The sequence below is a fragment of the Centruroides vittatus genome, unplaced genomic scaffold (genome assembly GCF_030686945.1).
Source record: "Centruroides vittatus isolate TY-2023 unplaced genomic scaffold, ASM3068694v2 contig_863, whole genome shotgun sequence".
NCBI lineage: Eukaryota > Metazoa > Arthropoda > Arachnida > Scorpiones > Buthidae > Centruroides > Centruroides vittatus.
The window spans coordinates 388,183-406,718 of NW_027122563.1; the positions used below are offsets into that span (position 1 = coordinate 388,183).

General features: G+C 27.5%; 1 protein-coding gene across 1 annotated transcript in view; it reads left to right on the forward strand.

Moving 5' to 3' along the window:
- Window positions 1-3,959: 3,959 nt before the first annotated feature.
- LOC136982806 (PHD finger protein 13-like) overlaps window positions 3,960-18,536 on the forward strand; it is a 34,427-nt gene continuing 19,850 nt past the window's right edge. Inside the window, exons 1-2 of the mRNA XM_067279335.1 lie at window positions 3,960-4,280; window positions 11,250-11,293. Coding sequence (XP_067135436.1) covers window positions 4,250-4,280; window positions 11,250-11,293 — 75 coding nt within the window. The 5' untranslated portion in view covers window positions 3,960-4,249. The remainder of the gene's footprint in view (window positions 4,281-11,249; window positions 11,294-18,536) is intronic.

The following is an 18,536-nucleotide window of genomic DNA, read 5'->3' on the forward strand; positions in this document are numbered from 1 at the left end:
GCGCGTTTTTTTACGCAGCGCTCGAGCGCTTTAAAGCTAATCCTCTGAAACCCGTTTCTAAATGGCCAACGCTACACTTTCGCTGCATAAAAAAACGCGCCCTTTGCTTCATCGAAGTTTACTATATCCACAACCCGATGAGTGCGATGCGCATCGGTTGCTGCACTGGTGAATTCATCGGTAAATATTTGAACATATACTGGAATGTACTCATTGACACGATCGTCTCTATACTCGCAATTTGTCGAGTTTACGAGATCTCGCAGCAAGAGCTCGAAAACTGTCGCGATCGCACTTGCAGTATCGTTTACACAAGTAACTTGACTATCTGACAGTCTGTCAGACAATACTCGCAGTTTTCTCGCCTGTGGAAACGTGGCATAAATGAACACTTCGCACATTTCTATATTGGAGGCAGCTATCTTTGTTGCAACCAGAAAAACAACTGTAACGCTGCAGATTTAACCCCGAACCAGTGATACTTCTGCGAGGATCGCTGCGTGCAGCACTTCAAGAAATAGAGTTTGGCAACACTCTCGGCGGCATCGCTTAGTTTAACAACCTGAGTATCATCACATGTTTTGTAAAAAAGTATGCCGCATTCCTTAATTCTCTCATGGTGAAAAAATCACATAAAAAAGTACCTGCAAAAATGTAGGCTTCCTGTAGAAAAAATTACAGATTTTTGTTAAAAGCACTACTTAACTCGTATTTATGATCATGTTTTGTGAAGTGCTTAACACAACGCTGAAAATTGGATTGACCGTATTATTAAAAAAAAAATATTATATACAATTATAACATGGGGCGTTTTTTCTTAATTTTTTTCAATAATGATATACTTAATAGACATTTACAAAACACGTAAAATTTATTAGGGAAAACTCATAAAAAGTGTTATAAATAAAAATCATGAGACTACTTATCGACTCTGCACCGTTTGAGCCACTATTGTTTAAGCTTATTTTCGTCGCGGAGTAGCACATTAAACGGCGGACGCGCACAAAATATATTACGTGACCTAGGGTACGTTCGGCCGCGTTTCTTTATGCAGCGCTCTAGAAGCGCTTTACAGCGATCAGACTGGAACTGGTTTCTAATTGGCCAACACTTCTCGTGACGTCATTTTGCTACACTCTCGCTGCATAAAGAAAACGCGGCCTTCGTAAAGTCGATCGAGTTAGGCTGTTTCACAGTAAGACCGACTGGATTGACCGGTCCGACTCCAAGTCGTGTTGCCATGGCAACAGCAGTCGGCCGACCGACTGGCCATTCCAGTCGGACAGATTTAAAAAGTTAAATATTTGAGTACGTTTGTTAAGTCAAACGAGTTAAACGAGAATGACATCATCGTTATTCTTGTTTCGTTAGACTTTTCGAACGATTCGTTGTAACTAAATGGCTGTTTCTAAAATCGAAGATATGAATGTTGCTAGTGCAGCCTTATCCAAAATATTTTTCTTAGGTTGCTTCGGATGGACAGTTATTTCAATCATTTCACCTTTTCATTCACAATTTAAACACTCGAGTAGATCTAGAAACATCGATATCGTCGGGCGCCATTTTCTTAACGAAGTAAACTAACTCTTTCCTTCGTGAGCTTCGTTAGAGTTTCGTTCGATACGTCATCACCGCGGAGCATGCGCACTGAGCGAGACTACTACTTTTCGAACGATTCGTTACTAACGCGTTTAACTCGTTCGACTTAACGAACGTACCCTTTGTAGTCGGTTCGGAGCAGTCGGTGAGCTACATCCAATGAGAGCTTCGAAGCTATAACCAATCAGAGTTTAGGTTTATCCGAAGTTAGAAAATGGCGGAAGGTACAGTCTTCTCGGAAGCTTTAATAAACGAAGTCAGAAAATATCCGTGGCTTCATGATATTCGGCGAGCCGATTAAAAAGACAGCATTAAAAAAATAATTCTTGGACGGAGATTTCCAAAAAACTAAACGTTGAAGGTACGTGATTAACTATAAAACATTCCAATAGATATTGTTGCCAAAGATATGGCCTGACGATAAATTGTAACATATTCAGAACTACAATTTCTGGATACGAATGAAATATGTTTTAAAACAATTCGAAATGCACGATCGCTTTCCATGACGGCCATGTTTTCTGTTTAAATTGAAAAACTTACCATGATTGGCTAGTGTTTTGTTCTGTAACACGCGTTCCGATTGGTCCTTACAAGTTCGTCATAAAGTTCGAAATTTATTTGGTGCGCATGCTCGATGTTGGTGACGTTTTAAACGAAACTCTAACGAAATTCATATAAATAATTTTATTTTAGTTCATTTTGGCACTGTGCGGCCGCGGGCCGTGGTTTGATGACCCCTGCTAAAGATGAACAGAAACGACTTGTTAACTGGACTAAGGCCGCCTTTTGTATTAGCTTTGTCGATAGTCAATAAAAAGTTAGTATAAAGTTCGTTAATTTTTAAATTTCAGTTGATAATTGTTCAAATTCCGCAGTTTTTCGTACTTAATGTTCAAGAATGAATACACACTTGACATTAGTATAGCGGAGGCAGTCTGCGTTCTATTACTGCAAAATGTAATTTTTAGAATAATTTTTCAGCCTGAAAAACTGATGATCGGGATGAGACGCGAATCTGATACTTCGCTAGTATTCATTACATAATTTTTTCGTCTCAATAGTAATTTATCAAACATATTAATACAACACAATTTTAAATATATTTTTATTGTAAATAAATAATTCTACAAACTAATTTGCAGATTTTATATCATTATATATACATATATGTATATACTTTTTTTTTTTTTTTGTAACTCTTTCCGCCCAGTGGGCACTAAGAGGGCCTCTTATAGCAAGCCCATTATGGGTTCGGCCAGGCCCACAATGGGGCGGCCGGGTGGTGAGGGACGGGGACCGATATATCTATATACTGTATATATAAAAACGAATGTATGTCTGTTTGTGTGTTTGTCCTTCATGCATTACCACACCATTTATCCGATTGCCATGAAACTTCGGAAAGTTGTTTAATACATTCCCGCGAAGGTTTCTGGCATATGTGAAGACCACCATTTTCCCCCTTTCAAAAGTATATTTATATATGGATTAAGGCTTTTATGTTCAACAGATGGCGCTAACTTCCGACGACCTATGTTTGCTTTTCTGTGAGGCATTATGCTTTTCTGTGAGAATGGACTAAAGCAGATCATTTTCTATCTATCTATATAAATAAAATATAACGTTCGTTTGTTCCTACCGATTCCTTTGAAATTTTGACACCACGTTGCATTCGAATATGCACGTGTTTTTATATAATATACATGTCGAAATTCCCGCCACTGGGGGAGAGGGACAGGATTAAGACTTACTGTGAAGAACTCGGCTTCTATTTATACTATTTTATATGCGGATTTTTGCGTTTTTAATTGCGTTTTAATAGGTTACGTCAACAGAATATACACTAAAAAGGGATTTTTTGATATTTCCTTGCGGGGGAGAGGAACAGGATTAAGGCTTACTGTGAAGAACTCGGCTTTTATTATACTATTTTAGATGCGTTTTTGATTGCGTTTTAATAGGGTACGTCAAGAGAATGTACACTAAGAAGGGATTTTTTGAAATTCCCTCTACGGGGGAAGTGTTATACATTTATAATAGATACATTTTGAGTCACAACAACGCGTGGCCGGGTCAGCTAGTATATATATATATATAAGAACAGTTTTCAATTATTTCATTTTAATATATCTTTTCCGAATTAAATAATTAAATAATTGAATTATGTTATCCAAGCCCTTAAGAAATTAACATTATTATTTTTATGTTATTTATTTAAAAATAAAACACAAAAAACACGTGTATATACACTATACACATATAATTTTCTTTCTCGCCATTGTCGGCAAATCGTAATTACAGTACACAGTAGAGGTCAGTCAAGTATATTTATTCAAATATATAAATAGTAAATATTTCATACGAATTTCGACATTTTATTTCATTTGAAGAAATATAAACGTTGTTTTTTTCTATAAATTATTAAACAATCGACGGTAATAATAATTTTAAAATATTTAAAATTCAAACGTCATATCGAGTAGTGGTATCTGCCCCTAGCAACAGAATGAGGTCGCTCCTTGCTGAAGCTGTTAGTTATCAATCAGTTTATTATAGCTTATGAGAAGAAGTACAATTTATGATTTTTTTAAAGAATTTCTGAAGAAAATAAGCATTTACTTTACGGAATTCAGAAAGATTAGTGTAAATGCTGTATAGAATGGAAGGTGACTATACAAGTAAGTTGTTGTTTATAAATTTTCTTTTCGTTCCTAATTGGACATTAAAATTCATCCATCATTTTCTAGCATTCAACACTCCTTTTTGTGTTTTTACGTAAAATTATTTTCGTTTTAAGCACAAAACATCGTTTTCAACAACGCAAATATACGCACATTAATAAAAAATAAATAAAAAAAAAAAACAGTTTTTTCCATTATGTCTTCGTTGTTTGTGTTAGAATCAAACGTAAATATCTCGAAATAAGTGAGAAATCTGACGATTTTCGAGTAGATTTTTCTTTATTAAATCATCTCGTTGTCACTAAATACTTCGAAATATTGCCATAAGCCAATCCGATTCAGTTTGGGCCTAACACGAATAAATTGCATTCTTTCCTGGTAAAAAGATTTTTCTCCTGTTTATTTAAGTAAAAATTCATATTTAACAAGATATTCTTTTGACTTAAATTCTTTAGTTTAAATGGTCAGATATGAAGAAAATTGATATTAAATAGATTGTCAAAAAGAAAAGAAGAAGAAAAAAAAAGTATATATATATATATCCCTAATCTGTTTAGAGTGATAATGATGGGAAAAATTAAAAATATTTACTTCTTTTTTTTTACATTAAATGAAACCTTTCTGTGGATCTGTATTTGCATAGTTTTAATAATAATAAGTTGAATGTTTGTTTCCATTTGAATGATTTTGACTTCCAATATGGAGAAGAATTTCTAAAATACTGTAGTACTTTACATTAATTTAAAAAATTATTTTATGATAGCTAATTGACAATGATATTCTGTCTTATTTCCTTTTTATTAATGTACTGGCTTAATTCCTGTCAAGTTTTTTCATCAAAAAGGATGATTTTAAAATTTGACTGTATGCATATTTTAGTGTGTTTATTATTATATAATTAAATAGTTTTTCTAAATTGTGTAATTGAAATTATTATAATAGTTTCCTTTATTATTATTATTATTTTTTTTAATTAAAATTTATTTAAAGTCAATTACTGTAAAGATATAAGAACATAAAAACGAGACTTTTATATGAGAATAGTTTAATAAAAGTAAAAATGATGAATATGTAAATTAACAATAAGATCATGAATTTAACATAAATTTATAAATGATTGTAAAATATATTTTAAATTCAGTGTCCAGCAATGAATTTGTGCTGTATAAATCAGTTGAATGTCAAGATCAATATCTTGGCATTCAAATGATTGATAAATGTATAGTTTTCTTGAAAATTCCTTAAAATTGTTTTACATGAAGTTTATAATGAGGAAATTTATCATTCTAGTGTAGCTTAAAACAAAGTAAATAGTACTGTAGTCTAAGCATATTGTAGAACTTAAGCACTAATTCTAAAATATACATTTACTTATATATTTTTTTAATGTCTGTGTGCATTTATTTCAAATCTATTTTGAATTGTCATATTTCAAATTTTGGATGCAGAAAAGTAACTTTTTAAGTTAAGCATATACTTATTATTATAGTTAAGTTTCAAAAATATGTTTTAATTAATAATACTGATTCTTTTTAAAAGAATATAAATTAGTTAATTTGTAAATATTTCTAAATACAGTAATATTTTAATTGCTGTATTTAGAGGTAATAGTTAAAATCAATTAAGAACGTATTTTTGCATTGTAATTTCTTATATTGATTTTTTTTATTGTAAGTTAAACTTGTTAAATTAATTTAAAATAATAGAAATCATATGTAAGTTTTTAAAAACTTACAAAAATTTAATGTTTTTGTCCAAAATATGAAGAGCAAAAGCAATACTTTAATTTTTTGTAGTTTAATTTAAAGAAAAGAACTATATAATCAGATAATTAATAATTTGGCTGTTAAATGTTTTATCAGAACTTAAAAATGAATTTAATTAAAAATGTTATATTTGCATATTAATAATCAGGCATTTTTAGTTTGTATAAAAAGCAAAATTAAAAATGCTTGATTTGAAACTGAAAATTTTTAAAGTAATTGAAATACAACGAGTAATGATGTATTCAAATTTAAAAATGAATCAATTATTATAATCAGTTTTATTCTGAAGTTAAAATTCTAAATTTCATTCTGTTATTTGTACTGTACTTTAAAATATTAACAGTTAAGAATATAAATAACTCTAATTGCTGAATTATATATATATATATATGTGTGTGTGTGTGTGTATATTTTTTCTAAAATTTTGTAATATATTATAGAGAGATATATCAGTTAATAAAATTTGTTTTGATTAAAAAATCAGAAATTAATCAATTCTTAACTAATGAAGTTATAAATTTATTTTAAACATAATCATTTCAAAAGAATGATCCTAGTTGTTGTATAATTTCAAAGAATAGTTCTTTATAAATAAGAATTTATTGAAATTATGTTTGTGTAGAAATATAGAAGTGTAATAGCAAAAGCATGTCTTGAATTTGTTAGCAAAAATCTTTAAGAAGAGCTTTTCTTATTCATTTAAAGAAATCATTAAAGTTGAGAATTGGAAATTCCTAAAAATGCTTTTATAATAATTCATTAAAAGAAATCTACATTAAATTCTGATATTACAGTACAGGGAGAGAAAATGTTTTACTGTAGTCGTATAAATAATAGAAAAAGCTTATAGCAGTAAGGTATGTTTTTTAATTTTAAACTTTATATTTTGAGTAATGTCATCAAATTTTGGAGAGCACAAAAGTGAATGTAATTTTAAGTAAGGAATGTTATTAACGAAATGTCTTTAGAAAGGAAATTCAAAAACATATATTAATTTCTTAATCTGTGTGCCTTTTTATTGTTATACGTTTAAAATTATAGAGCATAAGAATTAAAGTAATGAAGAGTAAGAATTTAGTTTTGAAATATAGAGTCATATTACAAACAGAAATAACAATTAGAAGGTGGAAAGTACAGTTTTGTAAAAAACCTGTAGAATACATGTAAAGGTTTTGATAAGACTGATCATCAGAACATAACAGGAGAAAATAGATTGGAAGAAAATACACTATATTTGATCTTTTTAATTTAAATCAAATTGAATAACACAAACATCCAAAGATTGTATTATAAACAAAAACAGAGAAACTGTCAATTAATGTTAAAAAAAACTTTAATAAATTATGGAAGACTCTCAAGCACTTTCAGCATTGCATTATCAACGTTTTCAGGTGAGTTAGAACACACCTAAAACACACACAGAATTCAAACAGAATAGCACATTCAAAAATAATTCAGAAAGGAATATTATATTTGAAACAGAGGTTTAATGCACAAAATATTTTAAAAATTTCAAACAGAATTAAAATATAATGTAAGAGATATTAACTGAAATGTTTAAAGATATTTAAAGAGTTTTTTACAGAAATAATAATTTTTTTTTTAAATTTACAAATATTATTAATATGAGTTTGTTGGATCTATTGCATTAGATATCATCTTAATGTTCAGTAACTCTACTCAGAAACATTCTGAGATCCCAATATATGGAAAAGTAATAGCACTTGTACCTTGTAAAGGAATAATATAGACTCCTGACTTTGAGTATGGAATGAGGTTCCTGTCATTGGATATTAACTTTTGCAAAATGGGCTGCAGTTTGAGGAGAAGAATGTAGCCAAACTTATAAAACAAGTGAGCTAGGCATAATGTGATGTGCCTTGGATAAGGAATGGATAAACTGCTTTGCTTATTAAGCAAGGTGTACACTGGAAACAGGGATTTATGGACTCTAGTCTTGATGTAATTGAACTTGTTCACTTTGTAACCAGCCATTGTGATTGTATCTATGAGAAATTCCATTTCCATATCTATTAGGTATTGAAAAGAGGGAAGCAAATAAGTCTTGCATGTAAACAAATTGAGGCAGTTGATGAAGGCATAGATGATGATTAGAGGGAGGAAATTGAACTCCAAATGTGAGTGAGATCCATGGGAGTTCTAAAAAAGGGGAACAAGTGGTCACAATCCTTTCACGCAATAGTGAAGAATATTGTCTGATATATTGAGGACAGCAGTTAAACATATCTAATAAACTCCTGATGGGAGGCTTCTCATGTCAATAAAATATCAACATACCTCATGTAGAGAATTGGATAACAGGTGAGTGGAGCATTAAAAATTTTGCATTTGACATCCCTCATAAGCTTTACTAAAATGGCTGATAAAGGTGACCCATGTTTTTGGAGATAGATCTTTTCATTAAATAAGTAATAGTGATACTGAGTTATTAGGTGGAATGCTTCTTGAACTAGGTACAACAGATATGAACATCTGTTGTATCTATAAATTGTTCTCCAGAAAGAATCTATTTGCTAACATGACTGCATTAAAAATTGAACAGAAGGATACAACACTACACAATCTGTTTTACAAAAAAAATATGCAAAGGTAGTTGTAAATAGCCTATATCCTTCCCCATGTGTGTTTATGCTCTAGAAGTGAAGAAATAACATGATCCAAACCAGTCAGTAATACTTGCAATCAGCCCACACTGGATCTACCAACCCTTTATTCTTTTCAAGACTGTAGTAAACAAATTCAATTACTAAAAGAATATACTGCTACTATTATTCATGATGATTGGTCATAGTAGATGTTTACATGTTTTAAGAAAATTTGATTAATGGAGGAAATCATTTTTATTCAGTACATATAAATACTCATTTGTTTTTATATAGCAAATCAGTCTTCTTCAGATTTACAAATTATTATTTCTAAAAAAAGGCTCTTTAAATACTTTTAAACTTTTTAGGTTTCTTTAATATCTTTTCCATTATATTTTAATTCTATTTGAAATGTTTAAAATATTTTGTATATTAAACCTCTATTTCAAATATAATGTTCCTTTCAGAATTGTTCTTGAATAAGTTAATAATTTTGTTTGAATTCTATGTTCTAGATGTGTTCTAAATCACCTGAAGACATTAATGCAATGTTCAAAATGTTTGTGAGTCTTCTCTAATTTATTAGTTTTTAATGCCAACATATAGTTTATTTTTTTATTTATTCTTAATTATACAATTCAATAAAGTTATATTTACTTTTTTGACAATGAGAACAATTAAGATATTTTCTAGTAGCTTTTACATTTGAGGTCAAAATACTTTGATATATATAACTAATAAAAGAAATGAATATAAAGAAAGATGAAACATTTTATTTCATTTGAAGGGAAAAAAAAAATCTCTATTTTAATTCAATGTTGCTACTTTTCTCAAAAATTTTCCATCTTAATAGAATTTTCATAAATATATTTTATTAAAGTTTATTCATTCATACAAAAAATTTAAAAAATTAAACACAACAAACTTAAGACAAAAGTAAAAATAATTTATTTTGCTAAAAGAACAAAGAATAATTTACTGTAAACTCTATATTAATGTTTTAGATATTGATGATAAAAAAAATATAGTTTTTCAATTAACTTCAAAACATGCATAAAATGCACTGTAGTTTTTTTATTTACTCTTCTCACATCCAATTAAAGTCAGAAATGTGGTAAATATTGCTGATTTTATTTCCATATAACTTACATTTATTTTAAGTTAAAAGAATAGATTGACATATGATGTGATAACCTACCCTTATAAAGTTAATTTTCAAATTTTATTACTTTCCTGGCTGTTATATATAACAGAGGGAAAAGTATGGCAATTGTTCAAAACATGACTCTCTCGAAGATTTTTACAGTTTTGTACTCTGGACATTGAAACATCCAGAAATACTAAAGAATTTGGGGATTTATTCTATATGTATGGGTGTGTGGGGCACAGTTTTGTTCACTTTGTTTGAAGCTTAACTCCTGTGTTTTTTGTCAAAAATTTCTGAAATTTTGCAGGGAGGTTTGTGTATTAGAGGGACTGATGCCATTAAATTATGGTGGTTAAAGGTCAACAGAGTGGGGAGATGAAGAAGGTTGTGTTATATCTTGGATAGAGTTGGACTTAATGACAATTTTACTTGTTATTAGCATTTATAAGTTTTTATAAAACCCGTTCCTACCTTCAAAATTGAGCTCTTTGTCATTTTATAATATATTAAAAGTAGAAAGTTTTTAATAAAATATCATAACAGATGGCATCACATGCAGTTTTAAATGTTGCCAGGAAAGTTAAACAACTCATTGCTGGATTATTATTCTTTGATGTAGTCATTTGAAAATGTGAACGATAAGATTTGAAATTATCATGTAACATTTTCAAAAGCCATGTTCTATCAAACACACTTTTTTTTTGTTCATAACATTCATTGTTTTATATTTTATATCATATTTTATAATGCCAATTTGGTTACTGAAGCTTCATATTTTTAAGTTTGTGCCAGTGTTCTAATATTAATTTCTGTTTTGTTTTGACATTAATGAATAAGCTCTAGTAAAGCTCTTATATGGAGATTGATAAGTATTTAGGAATTCACTAAATTCTAGCCTTCAAAAACATCCAAACAAATGTTATGATACCCTATATTAGAGCTAAATCCAGACCCTTACCACGTCTACTCACCAAACCTATAGATATAAAGCAGGGTAACCAAACCTACTTTATGACAACAAATTGCTCTAGTGTTTTATTTGCTTAACAGCAGTTAATTTTTTTTCCTTATTCAGCTTTACATAAAGACAAATAAGAACATTTTTGATATAATAGAGTTGATTTTAATATCTGATTTCTTATAGTTTTATTATTATTGTTAATATAAATAAACTCTTTTGTAATATCTAAAATTTGAATATTTCAAATTAAATGTATAATTTGTAAAATTTTATGTAAATAATTTTAGTAAAATTATTCACGTTGGAAATATTTTCTATAATTTATAATTGTTTCTTTTAAGAAATTTAACAAGTTATTTTTAATTATTATTTAAATAATACATATAATTTGTTATAAAATAAAATCGGACTATAATTCTAGAATTACAATCTGATTTTTTTTTAAAAAAAACATTTTAATCTATATACAATTTTATTTATTTATAGCTATACCAGTGAAATCAAAGAAAACAAAAGCTGTTGACATTGAGGTAAATAAAAAAATCTGTACTGTTTATTCTTAAGGTGAAAAACTATTTATTTTATATTTTCAGTGAAAGCAGGTTAAATTGATATCTTGCAACTGTAAATTTAAAATTTTTTGATGACTTCAGAATTGAAACAATTCAACTGTAGTAATAAATTTTAATTTTATAATCAGATAACTTTGCTGTTAAATTAATAGTTATTTATGGGTTAAATACACATATCTATATGGAAGTTGGGATGATCAGGTAACTGAAAAATCTCCTGATAAAATGAGTTACGTTACTCTGATGGCAAGTAATTACTAATTGGGTATATATAATTTAAAAACTATAACATATTAGGAAAATATTCTATTTCAATTTCTTGGATTGTGTAAGTTTAATGTTTGTACAATCTGCAAGAATTGTAAAATCTTTTCAAATTGTATACAATTATTAAAAATCTCAGCACAGAGCAAATACTTATTTGTGTTGTCAGTTTTGTATAATTATAAAATTTTAGTCTAAATATCATTTAAATTATTCTGTAATTGGCAAATTCAGCAACCATGATTCCTTTTTAAACTTAATAATATAATCACATATTGCTGATTATAAAAAGCATAACATGCAAATGGATACATTCCTATATAGATTACAAAAATGTTTAAATCGTGTTTGTGAATTTTAAATCTATTCTAAAATTTTGTTATTTTATTTTATTCTATATTATGTTGAATAGGAAATATTATAAAACAACTTGTTTCACTTTATTGAATAAGAAAGAATAATTAAAGTGCTAAAATTTAATATTTTTCATATTCTAGTTTATAACATGAAATTTACAATGACCTCAGAGCATAAAATTAACTGAATTGCATTGATACTATGTATAGCAGAACATTTTTGTTTGGATTAATAAAACTAAATTATTGCTTTCTTTTCTGTATGAGTCAAAGTACAGTACCCAGTGAATACAGTAAGCATTGAATAACAGTGCACTGGTCAGAGTAAACAGACAATAACCATTGTAATCATCAAAATAAATAGTCTATTAAAGATATTAAAACCTAATCTGGATATTTATTTATGATGCATTATTTTAAACTCATTTTGACTAGTTACAAGTAGAATTATGTAAATCTTGAAATATAAATCATTTTCTTTCACAATGTCAATTTTTATACTGCTTTCATCTGATTGAAATTTTTCAAATGTTTATATTTAGAATTGTTTATTAGATGTATTTTTCTGTTTTATGATAAATTTAATCAGGATCTAAAATATTTTTAAAACATTTATTAGTGATATAAGAATTTCTCATGTTAATACCAATCTACTAATTTACAGGAAATATAAAAATTCTCTATAATTTTTTTTTTGTGGAAAATTAAAATGTTCTGGAAATTTTTTAATTTAAAAAAAAAATTTATATATTTATATTAGGGTGTGTGTGTGTGTGTATATACATGTATCCACTGGCAGTTTTTGTATTATTATATTTCTCTTTCTCTGGTAGTAGTTCATGCAGTAAGAATGCTTTATTAAAAAATTTTGACTTGTTCAGCCATAGCACTTTGATATATTATTAAGTTCTGTCACATTGTGTTACCATATGTTTGCCATAAAGGTTATATTAAATTTACATTTAGTTGTGTGTTTGAATAATATGTATAAAAAAAAGGCTCATTTATTTTATTACAATATGAATTTTAATGATTTTTATTTATGCTAAAATGTTTTATAAATATTTAAATTATATAAATAATTGCTAAACTTCATTACAGTAGACAAATTTACAAATGGAAATTTGTAATAGATTTTGAAGCATATAAGAATTTACATGGTATGCCATATAAGAATTTACTTACATGGTACACCAAATCTATTACAATAATAAATTATTATTATTGTAATAGATTTGGCATAAATGTATACAAATTTTGTTGGATCTCAGTGAATTTTAAATTGTTTATATATTTTTACAATTAAATTTGAACAGCACTGAAATTCATTCTGCATTTTTAATATTTAAGAAAGATACACTTAACATTTACAGCATATGATTCAGTTATTATGTATTGCTAGTATTTTTAATTTATAAGTTAAAGATGCATTATTATTTGTTAAAATATTATAATATATACTATAGATGCAAAAATGATAGTTTTGTTTAATTTTTTGATTTTATGTTACATATTTCTGCAGTATATTAAATTATTTGCTTTTTTGATTATTGTCTGGAATTGCAGTCAGTTGCAAAACAAGTTTGTTTACTTTTTTAAATGATAGAACATGTTATTTTTATAATTAAAACAATACATACAACAAAGCTAATGTATATAAAATTTGATAAGTTTGGTTGAAGAAAGATTGTTTAAATGATGATTCCTTTAATCTGATTACTTTGAAAGCTCAAATAAATGGATATTGATAAAAACAATTATGGCAATGAATAACTTGCATTTATTGCAGTACAAATTTATTCATATTTTCATACAGAAGCATTATGATATCTTTATTATAAAATGTCAATTTATTAAAGATTAATACCTTATTTCTGAAAAATAAAGCAATAAACTTAAAAGAACTTGTGTGAAAATTTGTATATATTTTAATTTATATATAACATTTTAAAATAGCTTATGCAAAACTAAGTTTTAAAATCTTCAATTATGAAATGGTCCACCATTCCTGTTCAATAATTGAATTTGAATTTTAAATAATGCAAATAAAAGAAAATTATAGCTCATTTCATCTATTGACAATACCTAATAATAATTAATATGAAATTGAATTTGAAATTTAAACAGTAAAATTTGAATTTTTAGAAATATATTCTAACTATTAAGCTAAATTAGCTCAGTTGCTAGAGTATTATTGAGTTTATTCCTCAAACGTTAGTGGTTTGAGCTATTATTTGACCATTTTCATTTTTAATTATTTGGTTTGAAAGAGTAAATAATCATAATAATTCAAACATAATTATTATTATTAAGTTTACTGTTTAAAAATTCAAATTTAATACATTTATGAAAACATAAAAAGTTAGGTAATTTTTAAGAGTCAGTTTTCAATAAAGATATATAAAAAGATCAATTACAAAATGGAAGAGTATTGTGAGAAATATAAAAACGTTTTGGAATTTATATCCTGAAAATTTTTACATTTTGAGAAAATCTTTTATTAGAATTCATCCAACAACATACCTAAAAGCAAATATTCATTTTTAGAATAATTGCTTCTTTTTTATTTAGAAGTTTTAAAATATATTAATAATTTAACTTTTCAGAAACAATATATTTTATCACAAAATATCAAAAACTAATGTTTTTGGGGCATTTCTAATGTCCATTTTTAGGTGACTTCCAAATAAGACATCATATTTACAACAAAAAAAAATTAGATAGAAGGGTTCAAATGGTCAACAAACTTGAATTACAGAAGATTCCAAAGTTCAAACATTAAACACAACACAACATCACAAAGATTTTAAAGACACAATTATAGAACAAAACTAAAAACAAAAAAACACCATTCATATTGATACAAATAAATATTGAAATATCTAAAGATATCTACATATATCTACATTGATGTTTACTATTAAAAAGATTTGTTGTTGAAAAATTATGATGATATATTTTGAAGCAGAATCCAGTTTGACACCTGCTCTACAATTTATAAAATGCATTATTATTTTATACTCAGTAATGTTTGATGATATATTATAGATTGCAAAAAATGTGCTTGATTGAGATGCCTAGATACAGAAAATGTTGCATCTCAAATGTGTCTCTCAAAGGACACTTTTTCTTTCAGAATTATGAATTGCATTCAAGAATGGACATTTGTCAATAATAAGAACTTAGGTACAGAGAAAAAAATAATTATAATGATCAGTCACATTAAAATTTAATAACTTTAATTTTTGTGTTTTAATATTTACTATTAGAAAATATTGTTTCTGTGCATTTTTTTTGCACTTTTTTCACACATGTTGCAATATTATGAGTCCATGATTGCAACATTTTACATAATACAGCATAATACACCAGTCTTTGTTGTGTGTTTCTTCAACATACCATAACAGTTCTTCCTCAAGTTGGGAGGGGATACTTTCTAGTCTTGGGACCATGAAATGCCCTCACATTGAACTTTGTGTTGCTTAGAGCTTTTTTTTGTTTACGTCAGTAGCAAACAAGTGCCTCACTGAATTTTCATTTGGCCTCTCAATTTCTGTTTTGTTCTGCAAAGCAGATTACTTTAATTTTATACTGTGCAGTAAAGCTGTTATTTTTTCTTGTTATCTCACAAAGTTGCAGATAACTACTCTGTATGACACTAAGAAACCTACTAAAGTGCTATAAAGTATCACAAATAACAACTACCCTTATTTCCCATATTCATAGTTTCCAGCATGTACAAAGATACTGTACTGTTAAGCTTATACAAGGAAATGAGGGTAAGAAAGCTCCTATATACTGTAAAAATTATTGTCAGCTTACTCGTTTTATCTCCTACACTAAGCGGTTCAGTATGAGAAGTCTTGCATTTTCCACGCGAAAAATATTTGAATATTTTGTTTTCCCTGAAAAACATTCCTTGGAAATATGTGGTGGCAAAAAATACACACAGAAATACCATACTTGTAATTCTTGAATGACTTTATACAGGTAACCCCCATATAACACGGCACTTCTATAGCACGGATTCACTCTAACACAGTTCGAGAATTGGGAACATCCCCCGTATAACATGGTGCTTTTATAGCATGGGTTTGGGAATTAGGTAAAACCCTCGTACAACATGAAATGTATTAGAAACTGTTACCAGTTGATTATTCTCATGCTGAGATCATCATATAGGATGAATAATCTTTGGTAAAATAGTTACTTAAATAAGTATTTTACCCATAAAAAAATCTACTATATAAAGCTGAAAAACTGGATTCTATCACTGTATGCCAAAAATGGCCACTAGGGGCGCCCCTAGCAATTATTTAAATTAATATAAATTATTTTATATATATTTTATATTTTTACAGTATAATATTCAGTAAATTATTATTTTTATTTGTAATTTTGTATGTAGCCTTTTGTGAATCATAAATCCTATTTAAAGAAGGATTTAACGGCATGTTTTTTAATTTTTGGAACCTAACCCCCCTTTTCGCACTAGTTCTTTGTTTTGTATAACACTGCAATTTTTTTCGAACGTAACTCCTGTGTTATACGGGGGTTACCTGTATATTAAAAATACTTTGTATTGTCTAAGTTCCAGTTTTCCACTAGTAGAATTTCAAATAACTATAATACATTTAATATTAAGTAGTTTATAAGGAATATGAAATGAAATTATTAGTTATTTCATAACTAACAAATTTTATTTAAGATATTTATATATTTAAAAAAAATTATATTAGATCTTGGAGATTATGATAGAATCTATTTATTCATCTGTTTATAAAAATGTTAATTTTATTTCTATAAATTATTAAAATTAAAGAAAAAGTTTAACTAATGAACAATTATTTATTGTGAGATTGTCTAGGCTGCAATTTTTAATTTATTTCATTTAAAATAAATACTTTCCATCTCAAATTAGTACCTGCCCCAGTACATTATACTTTTCCTTTAACAATAGAGTCATGCTGATCATCTGTCTAACATGTTTTAGGGGAAAATTTTTGAATTGAAATAACATGATTTCCAGTTTGCATTGTAAGTTCTTATATAGTTTATCAGGACTTTCTGTCCCTAAGGTTTCCATATTTGGTCTCTTCTTTTCTTTCATATAACTAACTCCATTCTCAAGCTTAACGAAAGACGGACAGACGACAGTGGGAATTTATAGGTATACAGTTTTTTCAAATTGCAGTCCAATATATATGTAAAAGCAATTATCAGTCAGATTACTCTTATGATATGTGAATGTAGCAAATCTCTACGTAAAATAGTTGCAATTTACCAAAGAAGAATGCATTGCTTATTTGAATACTGTATTGATAATAGTTATTCACACTGTTTTTCAATTACATTATATCATTAAGATTCAATAATTCACAGATATAACATTTCTAAAAGTTTACCAGACATTTTTATTTTTTTCTCATTTTTTATACTAGCAGTTTGTTTTAAATAAGTGAAATGGAAAAAAGGCAGCTATTTTGAGATGGAATCATCTAATCTGCACTGTATCAAAAATAAAAAAATGACAGAAAACTGTAAATAACAATATGATGACTATAAACAAAAATATAAAGTAAGAGTAAAATGAACAACAAAACATTTTTTATATTGCTTAATCTTGGATTTATTTACTAAATAATAAAATGCACTTTGGTATTTGCTACTATTATAATGTTGAAAAGAATTAGGTAGTTTTTTATATCCATATTTTACTGGTATTTTAAGAGTGATCTAAAATCAAGACAAATCTGAGGTAGCAATGTGTCTCTAGGAAGGAATAGTTGTTCTATCAGATTTAAAGTAAATATTTTACTATGAAAATTGCACATACTCTACTGTATCCAATGTTACAGATTCAAGTATTGATTGTTTAGTTCTTATTTACTGTATTGATACACCAAAATGACAGTCTGTTTCTATTTAGTTCTCTGAAAGTCATTATATAGAAAGAATAAATTACTGGGAATTTTCAAGATAATTTGAAAAGTTCAAGTAGAAGTATATGATAATTTAAACATTTCTATTTGAACTTTTATCTTGAAAGTTGCTATCAGTTAAACTATGAATTGATGTATACAAAATGAAAGGAAAAGAATCAAAGATAAAACATGCAATCATGTCTTTAGTAGTTGTAGAAAAAGTCATGTCAAATGGATTTTTCTACAGTGCACAAAGGATTTTTCACATTTTTTAAAGACACTCTTGGTAAGTTTGGATCAAGGAGCTATTAGATGTTTTTGTAATTGCAAGTTTAAATAAACACATAATCCATATTAATTGTATAATACAATTGTATCCACTTTCAAATTGATTTTGAAACACAGAAGAAAATCTGATTACCACAAATTTATCTGTTTAAGTAAATTAGATAGATAGTAATGAGAAATTTGAGAGACAAACTTATCTAAAGAAAATAAATAACTAAGATCCTATTGGGGATAGATAGATGATCGGCACAACTCAATTGTTAAAAGAAAAGTATGATGTACAAGGGGAAGCCACTACTAATTTGAGGTGGAGATCATATATTTTAAATCAAATAAATTAAAAATATGATTAAAAATTGCAGCCCAGCA